This window comes from Nematostella vectensis, chromosome 14, assembly GCF_932526225.1.
Source record: "Nematostella vectensis chromosome 14, jaNemVect1.1, whole genome shotgun sequence".
Taxonomy (NCBI): Eukaryota; Metazoa; Cnidaria; class Anthozoa; order Actiniaria; family Edwardsiidae; genus Nematostella; species Nematostella vectensis.
Window position 1 is genome coordinate 5,279,157 of NC_064047.1, and position 19,860 is coordinate 5,299,016.

General features: G+C 40.9%; 3 protein-coding genes across 11 annotated transcripts in view; all 3 read left to right on the forward strand.

Annotated features, from left to right (window-relative positions):
* LOC5504743 (arginyl-tRNA--protein transferase 1) overlaps positions 1–19,860 on the forward strand; it is a 39,134-nt gene that overhangs the window by 17,197 nt on the left and 2,077 nt on the right. For 3 of the 9 annotated variants that reach the window (XM_048721551.1, XM_048721557.1, XM_048721556.1), the window contains exon 16: positions 466–2,601. The exons of 1 other annotated variant lie outside the window; for it this stretch is intronic. The gene's annotated coding sequence lies outside the window, so the exon portion shown is untranslated. Of the gene's footprint in view, positions 1–465; positions 2,602–7,149; positions 9,468–11,603; positions 12,817–19,860 lie in introns of those variants that run through there. 5 more of the 9 variants (XR_007306461.1, XR_007306462.1, XM_048721552.1 and 2 more) reach the window with 5 other exon arrangements.
* Positions 2,750–7,102, forward strand: LOC116612401 (sex-determining region Y protein). Its single transcript, XM_032373062.2, has one exon. It carries the CDS (start codon positions 4,825–4,827, stop codon positions 5,560–5,562), a length of 738 nt encoding a protein of 245 aa, XP_032228953.1. The 5' UTR covers positions 2,750–4,824; the 3' UTR covers positions 5,563–7,102.
* On the forward strand, positions 5,802–18,634 carry LOC125559894 (germ cell nuclear acidic protein-like). The gene is made up of 2 exons (XM_048722081.1): positions 5,802–5,867; positions 18,005–18,634. Exons 1-2 carry the CDS (start codon positions 5,802–5,804, stop codon positions 18,632–18,634), a joined length of 696 nt encoding a protein of 231 aa, XP_048578038.1.

Genomic DNA, 19,860 nt, shown 5'->3' on the forward strand with positions numbered 1-19,860 from the left:
AGCAAAGAAAACTGTTTGAATTTTTATTATCTTCTCGAGATAATAAGAAAAAATGATCGTGTATCATCCAATCTGTAGCTTGTGTAACTTCAAGTAATCAAGTAATCAGGAGTAAATGACCCTCGACATAACTGTAATTGAGAAATGTCGTGTCGCGAGACATACTAAATGTACAAAATTTTGATTTTAAAACTTTGATCCGATTGTAGCTTGTGTAACTTTCCCTCAAGTAAAAGGATTAAATGATCCTCGAGACATACAATCTGGTTTACTCTCGAGACTAAATGTCGGGAATACAACAGACACGAGTCTTTGATACAGACCCATCTAATATTTCGGTCTAGGTCCTGTTTCCTTGCCAAGACACAAACGCCTTAAAAGTAGTTGAGTTGAGACCAAGCAATTTGTTTATCGTTCCCCTGTGTTTTTTTAGTAACACTTTTCTTTTTTTTTCTTTTTTTTTAGTAGCTGTTGGTCGCCATTTTGTCATCCTAAATACCAAGTTCGAGAAAGCATCAATATCAATATCAATTGGGAAATCTATTGCGATATTTTTCATCAAAGCTGGTAAATAATGTATAAAATTTTGAACAAAAGCAATAACAAAGGTGTAGCTGACAACGGCACTTTAGAGATGGTAGTCATCATGTGAATATCTTTGTACTTAGATTATTCTTGTCCTTAGAATTTGATGAGTGCCTGGTAGTTTAAGGAGAAAGTCAGCCTAGTTCAGATAGTACAAAAGAATGGGATCCAAACCTGAATAACAGCAAAGCGAGGCCATCGCGCTACGTTCCCCCAGTTTGTATCTTATATACTGTATCTTTTCCATGCACTTTTATTCATGCAATAGTTCACTCATACTTCATAAACGTTGTTTTACTGAGAATTGTTTCTTATCAAATATAAAGCCGGGGAAGGTGCTATCGGTCTATGGCCTACCGCCACTGATACAAAGAAAAACGCTAATGGTACAAAGAAAAACGCACTTGCTTGGAAGCCATTCAAATGTACACACAACTGCCACTTTTATTGGGTTTTCGCTCACCCGGGCGCCACAAAACATTTTAACAGTTTATGGAAAAGGTGATTCAAAAGCGATAAAATTAATGACTCGCGCTGTTGTATTTGGGATTAATTGATTAGTAAAATAAAGATCCGGAAAATGCTGAGATAATCCGACCGCTAAAAGCTGTATTGGTAGAAAGGGACCATATTTACCAGCGGCGAAAAGCGAGATAACGAAACGAGACAAGATGTACTAGCCCATGTAATAACTTATATTAACTATGGATTAACGAACTCACCTGAGGGAATTGAAGTGAGAAATAACTCATTTCTGTATTTGCTATTGCTCATTTTTAGTATCAAATATAATGACAGATGGATTTTTGCAGTCAAAATGGATATTATTCGAGGACTGTGAATTGGCAAAATGTTTGTGTAGCGGAGTTGCCGGTAATCTAGGGAAGATGCGACGTCACTTACCTATCACAAAACATATGACTATTTACTCCACAGTTTGCACATAAGACTGCATAAGATGGCCGGTCAAAACCTAATGAGATAACGGGTTTATTGTGTCATATTTTTCTGACACGAGCCGGTTAAACCTGAGCATTTTTCCCCTTTCAATCATTATTTCAATTCTTTTAGATCGCATACATTCTCAGAAGAAAGCCAAATTTACACTTTAAACTACCGTACAATTAACCAAAACAAAGCATAAAAAACTGTTTTTATTACACGGCTGAAAATGTATTGTTTTTGCTTTGGATTAAAACAGTACTTTATTCAAAATATGAATCGTTAATACAAGTCTTACAGCTCACTAGTTAAACTCCAGGTTTCATAAAACAACTGCAAATCTAAGCCACAAGAAAACAATCTCTTTTTACTTTGAATTAAAAGAGGACTTAATTTCTCATGGAAACCAATTGACAAGTCTCTTTCAGCCCACTTGAAAAACCCCATCCAAACGTCGTCAAATAACTAGCAATTCGACACGCATGTTTCTAGAAATGGCAGTTGGGGGTTATTAGATAGAGCCGCTGTTGTTCTTGAAGCACTGTACAACTCTTGAGTTCTTTGTGTCTAGTTTCCATGGCGAAAGCAATAATAGTTTTTACACTAAACAAGAAGCTCTTATATTCCTGTCTACTGGACTGACATACACGAGAGAGGCACAAAAGAAAAAATCTCAAGCTCTTCTCTTCAATCTGACCTCATTTCCTCAACCCCAAGCTATTCTTTTTACCCGTTAGTAGAGCATACAGAAGACCCATCTCGCTCACCGGTCGAGGCGACAGGACCGTCATATTTTGCCTTTTTTTGTTGTGTTGACATAAACGTTCAAAAGCCCTGTCTAGAAAATTCCCATTGATTGTTTCATGAAACTGACGTTTTCCCCCTCTCTCGTAAACGCCAGTGAAAAGAAAGTTAATTAGATCGAATAACACTTTTGCCCTGTTGTGTCAAGTATTGAAATGAGCTATCTTTCCGCAGAAAACAGGACCATTTGAGGTCGTTCTATTGTGAGAAGGTAAACGAAAACTGAAGTTGTCTTAAGCTACTGTCTTTTGAGAACTTGTATTTTGTTTGTAAAAAAAGAAAGAATACTGCAGATTTATGTTAAGTTTGTTTCGTGCAATTACTAAATTTCATGTCTACCGGAGCCAATCAACCATTTCCGGCAGCTCTTACTGACTTGAGCCCAGAAATTTCGAAACAAACTTTGAACTTATGGCAATAAAGAGTAAACTAGGTTTTAATATCACGACAATTCTAGGATGTCGAGGATATTTGTACTAGCACCTCTTTTTGCTGCCAATCCACAGCTTTACCAAAATGTCCGAATATTAGAAAGAGGCGTTTTGAAATTTTATAATATCTTCAGTCAAGAAATGTTTAGATATCTTATCTAATTGAAATAAATTCCTTTTTTGTTTTTATGACTCATTATTCAGACCACTGCCGCAAATTCAAGTCCAATAAGGTTCTTTAAACACTAGGTTTATCGGCTTTCTTTGATTGGAACAATAGTAAAACAGTTCGAGCTAAACTCGCTTGCCGGTGCGAGATGTGATACTGTAGTACATTTCACACCTTTCCTCTTTTTCGGCTTGTAAAATAGATGAATTAAAATACGATAGAAAACATTCATCACTTATTCAAAACTGGCTGCAACCACCAGTTTGACATTAAATAATCTTTAAACCATCTTTAAGAACTCTTTATTAACGTTACAGTTACGAATACACGGTCTTATTAGAAAAACATAAAAGAGTTTGCCGATACGGTGAAGTTTGCTGTCCGTTCGTTTGCTGTTTGGCAGTATTCCTTCACAATGTTATATGGAATACGGGCATGCTTGATGTAAAGCGACAGTGTCTTAAATGACGGATTCCACCATGTATATGTCTCTTGAACTAGTAATATTCAATGACCACTTGGAGGGGATTTGTTGTATCCTATGTCTTTTTACCGGAGTAAATTACATAAGCCGAGGAAAAACACAAGGCAAGTCTTGCTTAGAAGCCGAACTATGCCACTCTTTATTGAAGAAATTCATTACTGCGACCATGAAATGAAAAACTAACACACACACAGAAACCAATAAAAAACATCGAGTACCACAAGTAGCCCTTTCCTTAGTTCCCAAACCATCTGGCAGTTTGCTCAACCTGAACGAAATGAAGTTTTCTAGGCAGCCTAGCTGTGGCGTTGGTTGCCAATGATGGGTTTGGATAGTGGTAATTTGCAGTGCACGGTGTCAGTGATAGCGGATTAGTTCCCGCAACTCATAAAGTCACAGTAGTCAATGTACTTTAGAACTTAGCGGGTCCGTGTTGTCGGTAGCATCAATAGAAAACAAGTCCAACACATTGTTAAAAGCGAACAATAGCTCTCCAAACAGAGTGATATGGTTGCGGTAGTCGAGATATGAAAGGTGCATGGCAGTTAAGGGAGAAAGCTTCAATACTCTGTTCCCACGACCCCAACGTAAATTTAGTCTTCATGTCTGTGCAGTATTTTTGAGTTATGTAAACTGCCCTGACAAGAAAGTCAACACGATTTTGCAATACGTACAGTGAGTTCTGTGCCTGATGTCATAGCTAAATTAGACAAACTACCCGCTTTTCATAGGTACATATTTCAAAACGTTCTTTTACAAAAGCGGCGGAAGAGAAAGTTTGAAGAAGACTTCACAAAGTCAAGCAACGATCCCAAAATAGCTTTTAATCACAACTACCTCCACCACCGAACTTAGCGCTTGTGTCAAAATGTTGCCGAAACACTTTTCAAAAGTTTGTGCTTTATATTGAAGCGTATTCAGGTACGGCTGTTTGAGACAAATTAAAGTTGTACAGAGAATCGAGTCATTTTGCTTGGCCCAATAAGCAAACAAAAGACACAATAAGTTCAGTATCATAGAAGATACCTATAAAAATATCAATCAAATCCCTCGCCGATATTTGTTTGTTGACTTTGTGACAGTACAACCCTCGCTATTCTGTATAGAAATTAACTTGTCTCGCGAGACAAAGAACACACTGCCAATAAACGGCCGCCTAACACAGCGCACAGTTTGTTTAAAGGGGTTTAATTACTTCTAGTGCAAGGGTTTATGGACTATATCAGAGCATACTGTAGCCTCAAAGCCAGTAATTAGCACGTGTACTGAGATTATTTAGATGCCGAGTTAACCGACTCGACACAGACCGTTCATTCGTAGTGAGGTCACTGTTAGACAGCAGTACGCCAAGCCATCGCTAATAAAAGACCACCGTGTTGGCGCAGCCAATCATTTACATCAACGGAGCCATGAGTGCGGAGCCCAGCGCGGCGGCGGACGATCTCAAGTCCTCGTCCGAGAAAATCAAGCGACCGCTCAATGCATTTATTCTGTGGTCGAAAAAACGGCGCCGTGTGATCGCTAATGAGAATCCTCAGATGCATAACTTCGATATCAGCAGAAAATTGGGACTGGAATGGCAGAAGTTGACGGAGGAAGAAAAAGCGTACTATTTTGAAGAGGCGAAAAAACTCAAGGAAGAACATAAAGAGCGATACCCTCATTACAAGTACCAGCCTCGCAAGAGGGACAAAACCAACAAGAGAGGCAAGATGTTTCATGGGTCACCGTTCCACTTTGGTTTCTTCCCGCCCTCGGCACCGTTTTACGAGGGTCGATTCCCCACATATGCACTTCCCAGTGAATCACGGCTACCCTACCCTCACCTAGAGACGCCGGTACCCATGGCGGAACCCCTGACAAGGGAGGAAGCGACCGCTACTTCTACCTCCAGCACTAGCCCTGCGCCCAGCAAACCCTCGAGCTCGCCCGGAAACGACAAACCGACCGTTTGCCCGGTAGCGGGGTTCCGGCCGCCATCTGAAAGCTTCGTGTCGTACCGGTCTTTTGAGCCGCCGTACATGCATCTGAGACCTAACATGGAGTTCTCTCATTGGCATAGCGGGTCACCGCCTGCGCGTTTCGGCACAGTGCCACATTATGGGTGCTTATATCCTTGGTATTCTCGACCCGATTATCACGCTTAGCGTGACCAAGACGTACTCGTATTATGGGTGTTTATGCCACTCTGGTATTCTCTACCCGTTTAGTACCACGTTTAGTACCACCAATACGTACTCTTCCTCTGGTACACTACAATTCGTCGTGCTCAAAGACTGTAGTGTAGACTATAGTGGAAGCTTGACACATCAATTGGGTCATCACGGTCTGATTAGATTGGTCAATCGGCCATGTATACTTGCTAAGCGCATCAAAGAAACTGAGAATGGGCCAAGTTAAGTTGACGCAAGTTCTTGACGCGAGGGACTACATGGGAGAGAGCGCACTGAAAGTACGACAAAGTCTATTTTGGACTGATAAAGACAATAGGAAACAAGGAGCGCGGTTGCATTCGTTAAAGATATCCCAATTAACTGGTAACTGATACGATCATTACCTCCTTAATGACCTGTAGTCTCGTGTGCGAAAGCAAAACGGGTCATCAACTGGATTTGATTGGCGCACTTAAAAAATGTCTTAAGGGAAGTTTTGCTCTAAGTTAAAAAGGATTTTGCTTTGTGCCTTGTTTTTTATAAGAATTCCTTCTGAATCTTTTCTTGAAACGAGATTCGTGATAAGTACATTGCTGTTTCACGTTTGTACATACTCTAATCAAACTCTAATAACATTGGTGTTGTGGCGGGTCGGCTTGGCGGTGGGTGTGAAAAATTTGAACTTATTCATCCAAACATAGCTGTGATCTTTACTTAGAGAAAGACAAATCTTTATGGAGCTTTTTTGTGTCTTTAACACGTGGCGTTATAGTTTAGTGTCTGCGCAAGGCTAAAACAAACAATCTTTACAACTTCAAGACGAATTAAGAGCTAAAAAGCAGTCAAAAACCCTATTTGGGCGCAAAAGCGTTAGCACAACACTCCGTTAATCTTAATAGTCTCTTTATATCACCATTACAAAGCCAAAAGTTATCTGTTCAAACTCTAATTTACAAAGAGCCCTCGATAAACTCCAACATTGGTTAATCAGCTTTTAAAGAAAGGTTTAGGTAATCTTCAACTAAGCTTAGTGCGGGAGGTTGTCAATTAATTCTGTCGGTTTTTCTTGTTTTCGCAGGCCGTGCATCTGACCAGTTTCTAATAATACCCTTACAAACTGTAAAACCATGTGTTTGTGATTGTAGCCTATCAGCTTATGTTTCTTTAGTTCAGTTTGGGTAGCTTTATAGGAAAATCGATTAGTATGTTTTTTATGATTTAGTGAAGGTCAAATCATTCAAAACATTGGATATGAACGTATTTTTGCACTAAGAATCCTATTTTTTTTCTACCTATGTTATTATCGTATGATAAATAAGTTTTCCTTTCAAGAGTTTTTTTTTTCGGGCAACTCGCAATAGAAACCCATAAAGACTTATGTTAAGTAAAATTTAGTTTTGAAATATATCAAGAAACCGACCTGTATATAGTTGAATTGTAAAAAAAAATCATATAATGATTCGTTTGTAGTTAGATAAGCTAAAAAGCTAATTTGTAAATGGATTTTTCTAGAATAAATTCAAACGGTAGTGTATTCTTTTGATAACTTTTGATTAATTCATCGTGGCTCTCCTTTTTCAGGCTGACTTTAAAGGCCAGGCGTTGTGTCGGTATTGTGCGAGGAAAAAGTATGCAAAGAAATAGTAGAATTGATTTGGTGTTTCTATAAGTAGTATTTAGGTAAGCTAAACTATATTTCGGTTTTGCCATGCATTGTATTGAGGGTTGTATTCAAAGAATTCAGCCTAACTCGTCTGAGCCATCCATCCCAAGGACCTCGTGAAATAGTGTCTTTTGTTTTTTTGTTTTTGTTTTTTTTGCTTGGAGTTTTTAGCTTACGTTAGTAGGTGTGTAAGTTAATTTTTCCCTGAAAATGACAAGCAAGAAATACATAGTCAAGCGTTTTCTTCAAACTCGCCAAAACTTCCGTGGATTGCTTAAAGATGCTTAAAGACATGGAACTCAAATCAATAACGGCAAAAGATGACGGAATAATAAATTGGTCATTTAGAACTTTTTTAAGATATGGTTTTCAAGTGAATTGATTGTTAAGCCCTCAGCTTTTTTTAGAATTTTTAGTTTTAGTTGCTGAGAAGTTTTCCTTTTCCCTCTGTTTATCGCCTTCCTTTTTCTCAACAACACGAAAAGTTTTTTGTGTCCTTAACCTTATTTCATTCTGTTGTTTTCTTCAAGTTAACTGCGCTCTTTTTTAGGCGAACCATTTAAAACCTTCACAAAGTTCTTCTGGGCATATACAATCGAAATTATCAGCTGACTACATAGAAGGCCGTGAAAATGTGCTCCCCCAAACAAGTATTTTTCTTATTAGATTTAAACCAAGCAATTCTTTTTCTGTCGTGATATGATGTAACCCATGTTTCGGACGACTAATGTGCTTACACATAAACAAATAATACGTGAAAATGTATCGACTTATTCTGGTAAAGACTTGAAAAGAGATGTACGTTTTTGTCAACATAATTTTGTTCTTCCTTTCATCAGTTCATGGCAGATCAGTGTACTGTACAAAATTTATTATTTCGCTATAATAGCAGTTCACATGATTTCAATCAAGCATGATAAAATATCTCTGTAGAAACAACAAAACGTCTGGGAAAATTTCCCGAATTATATCCAAGTCAGATACAGTAAGAATGCATGATATTTACTGGAAGACAGTTAAAATATTCTTGAGGGGGTTATCGTCAATGTATTTTGCCTTTTTTTTTCGATTTCTTTTGTTTTTGTGATAATACTTGGGTTTGCAAAGTGCGCAAGACCCCATAGGTAGTTTCGACATGTGAGCCTTGAGGTAGTTCTGGTAGTTCTGTCAAATACTGTTTGTGCTTGTTGAGTTTCTTGTATGATGATAATTTGCCTTTTCTTTTACAATAAAAAGCATTTGGGTAGTACGTAGTACTGTTTACTGAACCGTGTCTCCAGCTCATTTTGTAAGCTGAAACATTTGGGTGATTGTTCTTGTGTTCATCCAAGAAAAGTCGTTGAACCTCCTTATGACAGAAGTCCCACAATAAAATGATTTTGGTTGATTCCAGTTGTACAGTGTGTTGTAAAGTGTGACTGAAAAGAAGTTTAGAGTGTTTTTAATAAACTTGTGAAACAAAACTAACTAGTTGAACTATATTAAAGATTAATTTAAAAAATATATTAGGAAATCATTAAAGCTAGGTCAAAAAAAAGTGTTTATACTAAAGTGTGAAAAGCAAAATGCATGCGGAAGCAATTCAGGATTTTATACTTTTCATGCGATTTCTCTCATTTTTCACAGTTATATTCAAATGAGAAGTTATTTTTCTCTATTCATAATAATTTTTGTACGTTATCTGAATTAGCTGTCACTCTCTTCAGTGTAAGAATAGGCTTCCCGCTGCGATGGGCTATCGTCACAGTGAAAGACAGTACTTTGAGTTTCCCGTGGGAAGAAATGCTGACAATCTCAAGCATAAATAACGACAAAGGGCTTCATGGCAGCGATCCGTTGATCTGTTTACGCTTTACTAGACTCCTGGACATGCCTAACACAGTATATAAATTATTGGAAAATGACTCATTATGTCGAATTTCTCATAGAGTGATGTTATTTGATGGTATTTGGATTTTTATTCTTAAAGTCAAAGGAAACATTGTTATGTTTGGGCTGTGGTCCCTTACGTACCCAACGTGTAATTCACTAATTCGCCAAACAAATCCTCTCGTTTCGCGAACATAAGCAGACACCGCGAATGCTATTCCTTACGTCTCACAACTCCCTGGTCAGATTCTAAGGTTAAAAATGGGATTGGGAACGTTTAAATGTGGAACGAGAAATAGGATTAGAGTTATAGCTGGACTAATACTGTTATTAAACAATATTATATTAAATGTGCTTAGATATGTGATATGTATTGTGATTGGAGAACTTCTATAGTTCTTGCGTGTTTCTCCGTAATTTGTAAATGGTCAGATTGAAAAACTAATTTTTGAGTCTGCATTTTATAAGAAGCAAAGCAAATGCAAAGCAATGTTTTGCTCCTATCTGAGGCTCGGCATGCTCTAAGCGTATTCTTAGAATTTGGTGAAATCTCAGACTTGACGTTCTCATAAAAAGTAAATCTTATAAGAAAAGAGCGAAATTCTTGTAAATATGCACTTAAAGCTGTTGCTGTGTAGATCGCACTTTCAGACTTTCTAGACATTAGGCGTAACCATGACGATTGCATACCATCGGAGTGTTCTTACATCTGTTGGGCGGGGAGTGACAGTGTGTTCCCAAATATGGTGATCACGTGACAGTGAATTGGCAGACTCGCGCGCGCTCCGATTTTTGGCTGTAAAATAACAACAACAAAAATTAACTTATTCAGCGTTTACGAACAAACCAGAAATGGCTTGTTTTCATTGAATTATATTTAATATTTTTCATTAATGCCATTTTCTGTGTTTATTTTGGCGTGCATTTTTTTTCCATGAGGACGGTGTGTGATGACAATATAGCAATAGGGTACTTGCACTAAGAAATCACCTGAATTTTGAATGGCAAACTGACGTGATTCCTTAGTGCAAGTCGCCTCAACCGTGACCTGACAGCTATATGTCAGCGTGACATGCTCTTAGGCGTGACATGCTCATTGGCGTGTTTGGTAACGGATCGGCTTAGACTCTCCTCGTGCTCAGACATCCTAGGATTAACGGGCTTTACGTCGTCAGCAATGCGATTAATTTCCTTGGCATCAGAATTTTCTGATAAACAATGGAGTGCTGTGCAGTAATTACTAAATTACTCAAAATTGGAATCGAATTTAAAGGGGATTATGGCGAAGGGGGCTTTAAGCTTACTTGTCAGCAAAATTTGATCCCAGAAGATTTGTTGCATCCGTTTAATTAATAATGTACTGTAAAAGTTAACGCAAAATGGTAAACCGTCCTTCCTTTTTCGCACTGTAGTATCTATAAACCCAGGCAGAGATCTGATCCTAGTTGTCGACAGTTCGACATTCAAAAAAACAAAATCCAGTAACTTTTCATAAAACCTTCTACTGAGATGGATATGAAGAATGTTGAGTAAATTTAAGTTGACATTATGAAATGTTATTTTCCCATGATTTGCATAACATTAAATCGTGTTTGATATATGTTTGATATGTCTAAGTTAGTAGATTTGGTATGGTGCTATTTTGAAAATCTTTTCTGAAAACTAATCCCCACGTGCCACCTTAAGAACTATAAATGACGTAAATAAATGGAAGACTATGTGCATGTGTAGAATACTGTTGTTCTTGTATTTGAAGTTATCCACAGCAATAGCTCCGTAGTAATAGATCCAAGACCTGAAGAACATTCTTACTTCAAAGGAGAGTCTAAGTCGGGGAATTCTGTTCCCCTCTAGGAAGGGGTGGGGTTACTTCGAGTTAAAAAGGCAAGGGGTGAGGAGAACAATACCCGAAAATACGAAAATTTGACCACTCTAAAACACTTTACTTGAACACAACCTCTCTAGTGAGTTCGAAAGAGCTGTGTAAAATAGATTCTCGAAATGCCTCATAAATTTTCACCAATAAAAAAATCTGAATGTTTTTCCAGCATATTGTTCGGTCGCCCAGGAGTTCGCCAGAGGAGTACCCGCCATACTTTTTAATATATCATAACAGGTTTTTGACCATAAAGGAATTAAGGAATTGGACCTCATATGATTTATTTACAGGCTAAGGGATTAGATGCTTGAAAGTGTTTATGTTACCATGTATCAAGGCGTGTTGGCACCATAAAAAGAGCGTGCGCGTTATCGGTGTTTCTCTTTGATTAGCTAGTTGATTGCAGGTACATATCTGGTCCACGCTAGCGGAGTAATCACACTTTAAGACCTTTAATAATCCTTAAATAAACAGCGAGCGGAATTGAGACATCATTACTAAGTTCCACGCCCATTTTAGACCTCTAGACATCAACATAGAGGGGGTTTGTCTATCTTCCTAAGCCCTTTGTACGAACCGACACTAACTTTGTTCCCATCCTTGTCTCTTTGTTCTTATTCACAGTGCGAACAAGACGATTTAGCAATTAAGGCAACGCGCGAGCGAGATCTTCATTGTGCTGTTGGCAAATTCTTACACGCCCTTGCAATCATGTGTCACGTTGTGTTGGGTCTCACACTGGAGCTGAGCAGATGCACCCCGGCTGAGTAAACTGTCAATTGACTGTGTAATAATGAAGCCCACAGTTTCACACTCCGTGGGGATACGAGATAGTAACATCAATGTCAGACATCTCCCCTGTGTTGGGTTTACCTCAAGTGGCACTCCCTCTGTCGTTCCTATCCTTTCACTTCATTTGCTCAACTGTGCAGGAGTTTCTCGCTTGTTTTCCACCCGTTAGGTTACGTGTTACGGTGTTTTCTGTTAGTAAATAGCAAAATGCAGCTGCTAGGGAGTTTCATGGGTGTTGCAGGGAAATGCTACTTTGCGAGGCTACAAAGGTTATCCAAGGTCGTCCTCCAACCGGTGCGGAACTCAACAAAACAATCTTATCAGCCTTGTCAGTTCATATCTTTAACTTAGAACCAGCTCAATGAACAAATCTTAAGCCTTTGCGCTCTGACAATAACCGGAAATGTGTCTATTAGCTTCCCGATTCTTTTTTTTCCATTTCCAGCCTTTTCCAAAGACTCGCCTCTGTTTTTTGTAACTTTTTCAACAGAACTCCTCGTTATGGCGCCGCTCGCCTTAAAGCCTCGGGACCAAATCGTTACTGCCCAAATTTATGACTTCCCACAAATTGGGAAATTGGGTCGGTTATATGGGCCGGGAATAGATGGACAATCCAACCCTACACTCATGTTAAAAACGTTAAAAAAAAATGTTAAAAACTTTAACATGACCAGCTCTAAAGTGAAATGGATTTACCGATTCATAGCCATATTTTTATTGGATCAATTCGTGTAGCGACAGAAAAAAAAATCACTAAATGGAAATCGTACTATTGATACTTTTTATTATTTTTCTACACCATACAACCCTAAAACTACAAATATCAAATGCCCAAAAGTAGAGATATCAGTGAAAGTCAAGCTAAACAAACCTCAATGAATAACATGTATCGTGAGGTAGTCTAAAAGCATTTGCTGATATATTTGTGCAACTTAAATGAAATAACCAATAAAGAAACGGGAAAATAGAATGTAAGCCCATACCCAGGAATGGTTATACGAGGATGTAGGGACCTGATATCGTTAATAAAACCCTTAAAAACTTCTCTTGTAACACAAGAAACTCCTATTGTCAACGAGGCCGTGAGTATCATGGGGGCATGGGGACAGCTTCTTGCAAAAAGAAAACAAAAAGGCGCCCCCCCTCCCCCAAATAAAAGACAAGAAATACAAAGGGCCCAACCCTTCCCCACCCCCAAACAAAATGTTGTTAATATATAGTTTATACTGCCATGCCAAATCCAAGGTGCAAGCACCCCTTGGGGGGGGGGGGCATTCCTACTGCCACTTCTCTGGTAGGAGCCCGCATGGCTAATTTAACAAGTGTAACAGTAAAAAGGGTATATATTCTTGATTCGGATAAGTGTTTATTTTACAACCTTAGGGTTTTTGGTAGGGAACAAAGGTAGGGGAGGGGAGGCAGGAGTTATTTTGTAGCCCTTCCCCTACCCCCCTGGATTGGATTTACAAAAAGTGGTGTCGGATGTGGGTAGGTAGGTAGTGGTCTAGTTTTGCATAACGAAATTTCGTATGTGGGAAGGGGGGGGGGGTTGCTACCGTGGGGCTCTTATAGCCTTCTATGTAGCCCGTCCCCTCAAAACATAATGTGATTGACAAAAATAGCGTTATAGCCTTCTATGGAAAAAGCCTTTTACAATTTCTGTCGAATTGCTCTTAACGAACATAAGGTAGTGGAGAGTGATTTCATAGTACCCCTAACCATAAGCACAGTACCATAGGCACCTTTACCATGAGTAACCCCTTATCACCGGGTGAAGTGAAATAGAAACTTTTCCAAGCTTTAGGGAATGGTTTGGATCCGATTGAACCCTTTGGAATATGGGACAACTTTAAAAAAATACTTTGGTTTGAAGCGATGACTGGTATCTATTACCTCCCCTACCCCCCCCCCCCCCCCCCCATGAATTGGAGGCTTGCTACGAATGCGGAGAGCAAGAAATTAAGCAGATGTAAAAAATCATTTAACACTAAAATCTTGGCTCAGGTGAATGGGAGCTAATGGGCTATCTTAAAAAAAAAACATCCAGAAAATTTCCCTTCATCAGAGGGCGCCCCTCGGCACAGGGTGTCCAAATGGTGACATGACATTTTCTTTTGTATAGTCTTCGACGAATTGCATTAGATAATAGCTTGATTTCTTAGACAGCTCTTGATTTAAAGGTTACGCATACGGTGAGGTAGGTGAGACCAAGTGACCCGTCAAGTGCTCAGAAAAATATTCACAAATTTTGTTGTATTGCATGAGTTTACATTGGCTTTTGCAAGTACCAAACGCTTGAATTTTAGGGTCTTTTCGTCGATAATTTGTCTTTATATGTTGCTTAAAGCAATAACAAAGGTGTGTCTGAAAGGTCTCTTAAGATTATATCATTCTTTCCGTGGTATAATAGGATAAAGCTAATGAATAAAAGCATACTTTTCGACACCAAAGCAAACACATCTGCCCCAAAGAGTCAACAAAGGATAAGAGACGCCAGGTCGCCTCGCCATGTCCATGACCTGTCAGCGGTTATTCAATGTCCGGACAGGTGGCTAGGACACTCTACCATTGACCCCATAAGCTTTGGCTTTCAGAAACCTCAAAAGTTCAAAATTGTCAGCCGCCATTTTGTCATCCAAGCAAAATGCTTAGTGTGAGAAAGAATCCTTTTCCATTTCGAAAAGCTACTGCGATACAGTGGAACCTCTATTAAGCGGACACCCTCTATTCAGCGGACACCATCCAAAGTCCCGATTTTTTTGCCACTTAAATTCAGTAAATGATACCTCCATTAAGCGGACACCTCTATTAAGTGGACGCGGACACATTTCACGGTCCTGTCTTAAACAATCTCTGTATTTTTTACCTCTATTCAGCGGACACCGTGGTTACCTTTTTCGAGAATTCTTATAATAATTTCATGGAACCGGCCAAACGACATAACCAATGACGATACACTTTGCTTAGAAACTTTATTTTACACAAAGTAAGCAAAATACGCTGAGACTTGTACAGCTCGAAGTGATGACAAAATGGTCATTAATGCTGCTTGGTTCTTGTGTTATGCAACCTCAAACCCTTCTTTCTGTAATTTATCTTGCAGCCATGTTGTTGCCTCTTCTTTTTGCTCGCGCAAATGACATTCTGTATTCTTTACAATTAGCAGGACAAAAGAAGCAAACTACGGTAGATAGTTTTTTTTAAATAGGTATCGCAGTCTCTACCTTTTGACTGCATGATTTGAAACTTCGTGTACACTTCGAAATTGTTTTGTTTCAGGTGTTATACAGTACACCAAATGCTGTAGACAATTGCGTCTCAAGCAATATGAAAATTGCGCAAAAAAATGTACGGAGACTGCTAGTTATGCACTCTAAGGTAGTTAAAGTCAATGAAAAATGTGTTTACTCTTGAATTTGATCGAAAAAAAGTCGACCTCCATTAAGCGGACACCTCTATATAACGGACACTTTTCACGGTCCCGAGTGTGTCCGTTATATAGAGCTTCCACTATTTTCAATCGAAATCGGTAAAGAACATATACAACTTTGTTTCTTGATAGTTATTTCTATATTTTTTAAACAATGTGTCTTTCAGTTATGAACAATAACAAATGTGTGGCCGAAAAGGGCTCTCTTAAACAGAACGTGTTTAGTGGGGGAGGGGGGTCGTGTGTGTGGGGGGGGGGGGGGTTGTGTGTGAGTGTTCGCGAGGGGGTGTCGTGTGTGAGTGTTCGCGAGGGGGATATCGTGTGTGAGTGTTCGCGAGGGCGTATCGTGTGTGAGTGTTCACGAGGGGGGTGTCGTGTGTGTGCGCGAAGGGGGTGTCGTGTATGTGCGCGAGGGGGGTGTGAGTGTGTAGGGGGCGTGTGTGTGCGCGAGGGGGGTGTGAGTGTGTAGGGGGCGTGTGTGTGCGCGAGGGGGGTGTGAGTGTGTAGGGGGCGTGTGTGTGCGCGAGGGGGGTGTGAGTGTGTAGGGGGCGTGTGTGTGCGCGAGGGGGGTGTGAGTGTGTAGGGGGCGTGTGTGTGCGCGAGGGGGGTTTGAGTGTGTAGGGGGCGTGTGTGTGCGCGAGGGGGGTGTGAGTGTGTAGGGGGCGTGTGTGTGCGCGAGGGGGGTTTGAGTGTGTAGGGGGCGTGTGTGTGCGCGAGGGGGGTGTGAGTGTGTAGGGGGCGTGTGTGTGCGCGAGGGGGGTGTGAGTGTGTAGGGGGCGTGTGTGTGCGCGAGGGGGGTGTGAGTGTGTAGGGGGCGTGTGTGTGCGCGAGGGGGGTGTGAGTGTGTAGGGGGCGTGTGTGTGCGCGAGGGGGGTGTGAGTGTGTAGGGGGCGTGTGTGTGCGCGAGGGGGGTGTGAGTGTGTAGGGGGCGTGTGTGTGCGCGAGGGGGTTGTCGTGTGTGAGTGTGTAGGGGACGTATGTGTGGGAGGGGGGTTTCATGTGTGTGTGTATGGGGCGTGTATGTGCGCGAGGGGAGTGTCGTTTGTGAGTGTGTAGGGGGCGTGTGTGCGCGCGAGGGGGGGTCGTGTGTGAGTGTCTAGGGGGCGTGGTGCGCGAGGGAGGTGTCGTGTGTGAGTTTACGCGAGGGGAATTCCGTGTGTGAGTGTGTAGGGGGTGCGTGTGTGCTCGAGGGGGTGTCGTGTGTGTGCGCGAGGGGGGTGTCGTGTGTGAGTGTGTAGGGGGCGTGTGTGTGCGCGAGGGGAGTGTCGTGTGTGTGCGCGAGGGGGGTGTCGTGTGTGAGTGTGTAGGGGCGTGTGTGTGCGCGAGGGGGCTGTCGTGTGTATGCACGAAGGGGTGTAGGGGGCGTGTGTGCGCGAGGGGGATGTCGTGGGTGTAGGGGGCGTGAGTGTGCGCGAGGGAGGTGTCGTGTGTGTGTGTAGGGCGTGTGTATGCGCGAGGGGATGTGTCGTGTGTGGACGAGGTGAGACGTATTCAAAGCCGATTTTTATTATTTTCTAGTTTAGCGGACACACTTGAAGAACTTAAAAAAAGGTCCGTTATTAGAATAAATGTTACCAAGTGGAGAAAATAAAATAACTACCCCGTCTGTGTAAATACAAATAAAAGTAGAATTCCATGATGCTCATGCAGCCTTTTTAATGGTGAACATCACAATTTCAACATGCATTTGTAAGCATGCATTATACTTGCAGTGCTTGACGTTTGACAAATCGCAATAATACAAGGATGATAAAGCAAGTACGCTCGTATTAGAACCTAAAACTATAACACCAGACTGAGCTGACACTAATAAACCTGGAAATTGTTTTAAAAATCAGAATCCGTTATGCTCTAGCAACTTTATTTTACAAACAAAAAACATGCTTCAGCTGATTTGCGTAGTGCAGGATCCGTTGTAAAGCTCCCGCAGGATTCTACGTCAGACTCGGCACCAGGCCACCTCCGAAATATTTAACAGGCCATCCGCTCTAAATTATCAATCACATCCTCAAAAAAACTTCAAATAGACACACTGCTTTCAATATTTTGAAATATTTTTCGCGTTTTCCGTTAAAAATCTTCGGATATTGTTAGGTAATCGACCGGAAGTAAACTGGTGACAATGCGGCTTAAAGATTATCTTAATCCCTCTGAGCGACATAGGGGCGATAGGTGGAGGAGTTTTGTAAAACAAAATGAGGCATACTGTTAGGCAGGTTCATTTTCCTATGTTCCTTATTGTGTACCTACTCACGTTTGGGCGGTGAAGGCTCGTCCTCAGAGAAAATCTGGAAAGATAAAAATCAACATTACCCTTTCAGCAACAATGCTTTCAGCATTACCCTTTACTCAGAACTAACCGCTAAAACATGAGCGGATCTAGAAATTCCAAAAAGAAGGAAACTGAAGCAAGGAATTTATTTATTTTTTGAGTCACTCGGTATTGTGCGGGAGTATGAAATGGCGGCATGATTGGACTTCTTTAAAGAGGTACTATGCTTTAATACGAGTCACTTACGTTCTTTACGTCATGAATGTCATTTACTTAAAAACATGATCAAAATTTTAGGTAGATATAAATGTATGTTGGAAAAGATACGAAATGTTCAAGATTGCTGAGCTGTAGCAGGTCTAGAAATATTGGGGCCCCTGTGCCATGAGGCTACGTCCCTGTAAAATAAACAAGTCAATTTCCTAAAACGGTTAAGTAACATACAAAAAAAAAACTTTCGGCGGGAAATAACATGGTCCAGCGTTCTGCTTGCAGTAAAATGGCACAGTTTCAGACTAGCCTCCTTCGCAGGCGTATCTAGAAACAGAGACACAGGCGTATCTAGAAACAGAGACGCAGGCGTATCTAGAAACAGAGACACAGGCGTATCTAGAAACAGAGACACAGGCGTATCTAGAAACAGAGACACAGGCGTATCTAGAAACAGAGACACAGGCGTATCTAGAAACAGAGACGCAGGCGTATCTAGAGACAGAGACACAGGCGTATCTAGAGACAGAGACACAGGCGTATCTAGAAACAGAGACACAGGCGTATCTAGAAACAGAGACGCAGGCGTATCTAGAAACAGAGACGCAGGCGTATCTAGAAACAGAGACGCAGGCGTATCTAGAAACAGAGACGCAGGCGCATCTAGAAACAGAGACACAGGCGCATCTAGAAACAGAGACGCAGGCGTATCTAGAAACAGAGACACAGGCGTATCTAGAAACAGAGACACAGGCGTATCTAGAAACAGGGACGCAGGCGTTTCTAGAAACAGAGACGCAGGCGTATCTAGAAACAGAGACGCAGGCGTATCTAGAAACAGAGACGCAGGCGTATCTAGAAACAGAGACACAGGCGTATCTAGAAACAGAGACGCAGGCGTATCTAGAAACAGAGACGCAGGCGTATCTAGAAACAGAGACGCAGGCGTAGAAACAGAGAAAGAAAGAGAGGAGAGGGGAGGAGAAAAAAAAAACAGGAATCCCGACACAGCGTTTCTCTCTTTCTTTCTCTGTTTCTAGAGACGCCTGCGGAACAGGCTAGTCTGATACTTTATCAACGATATTTGATTGGAAAAACTAAGCTGGTTTTTATGGTGGTTGTTTAATTGGCAAAGAGTACAGAGTATCATTTTCAAAGCTGTTCTTTTCGTAATGCGAGAAGATGTTGAAAGATCGCAGAAAAGTGAAAGAATAATTAATGAAATATTTAAACATATTTTTGAAATAGGGAACGTCAAGGAAAAGATAGCTACCTTCTGCATGTAGAATAATCCAGATTGCTTGATAAGTACGGGCGGAGTTGCGCCTTTCCTCATAAGCGAACACAACCCTGTCTTCTCTTGAAAAATTGCGCCATCGCAATTGTACATCACAGTGCACTTCAGCATACAATATTCCTTGCTCTTGTCTTTAACATCTTGAATGATGTCTTGACCAGTCGGGAGGGTATCTTTGTGGTTACGGTACTGAGCTATCTGAAAACCGCTAACTGCATAAGCAGTCAAAAGCGGCAGAAAGAGACCTAGGAAGGTCTTCATCGTTCAGCTTCGCGTCAAGTCTGATCATTTGATCGATTGGAACTGTAAATTGTTTCGTCGTATTTATCTTTTGCACAGCAAGGAAGAGCGGTTAAAGTATTTCTTAGGCACCTATTCTTTTGTATTTTCCGCGAGGGAAGAATGGGCAAGTTAATGACGCTTTTTGGGTTAATTCTTAGCTTGTTTCGTTTTCAATCAGAGCTATTACATTCAGTGTTTACCATCTGTCAGTAGTCCTTCTTTGTGGACCATCTTGTCAACCTTTCTTCATTTTGCAAGATCTGATTGCTTTTAAACCCTCTTAAACCCTCTGTAACAGGCCTGGCGAGTAATAATTTCCCGACAGGTTTTCCGTAAAAAAAAAAAAACTCAGATTGGCAATTTTTTTTCCAGGTCAAATGTTTTCAAATCCTTTTTTTTCGGTTCGGGAAAAACCTCCCACCTGGTCAGCATGAAATTGTATCCACAAGGTAGGGTCTCATAGGTCGGGTAGCCTGCTAGCCGGCTCCCCCAGTGGGGTTATTTGGAAACCACTGTTCCCAGAGTTTCGGGAGTCTTGTGGAAAAACAAAGAATTAAAAAAAAGAGGCCATTCGCCTAGGATCGAACCCGTCCTGGAG

Bases quoted from the DNA above. Each gene is read 5' to 3' on its own strand.
- LOC125559894 (XM_048722081.1), top strand. From the start codon at position 5,802: ATGGGCCAAGTTAAGTTGACGCAAGTTCTTGACGCGAGGGACTACATG. The intron at 5,868-18,004 runs GTACGACAAAGT...CCTCCTTCGCAG, and splicing joins TGGGAGAGAGCGCACTGAAA to GCGTATCTAGAAACAGAGAC.
- LOC116612401 (XM_032373062.2), top strand. From the start codon at position 4,825: ATGAGTGCGGAGCCCAGCGCGGCGGCGGACGATCTCAAGTCCTCGTCC.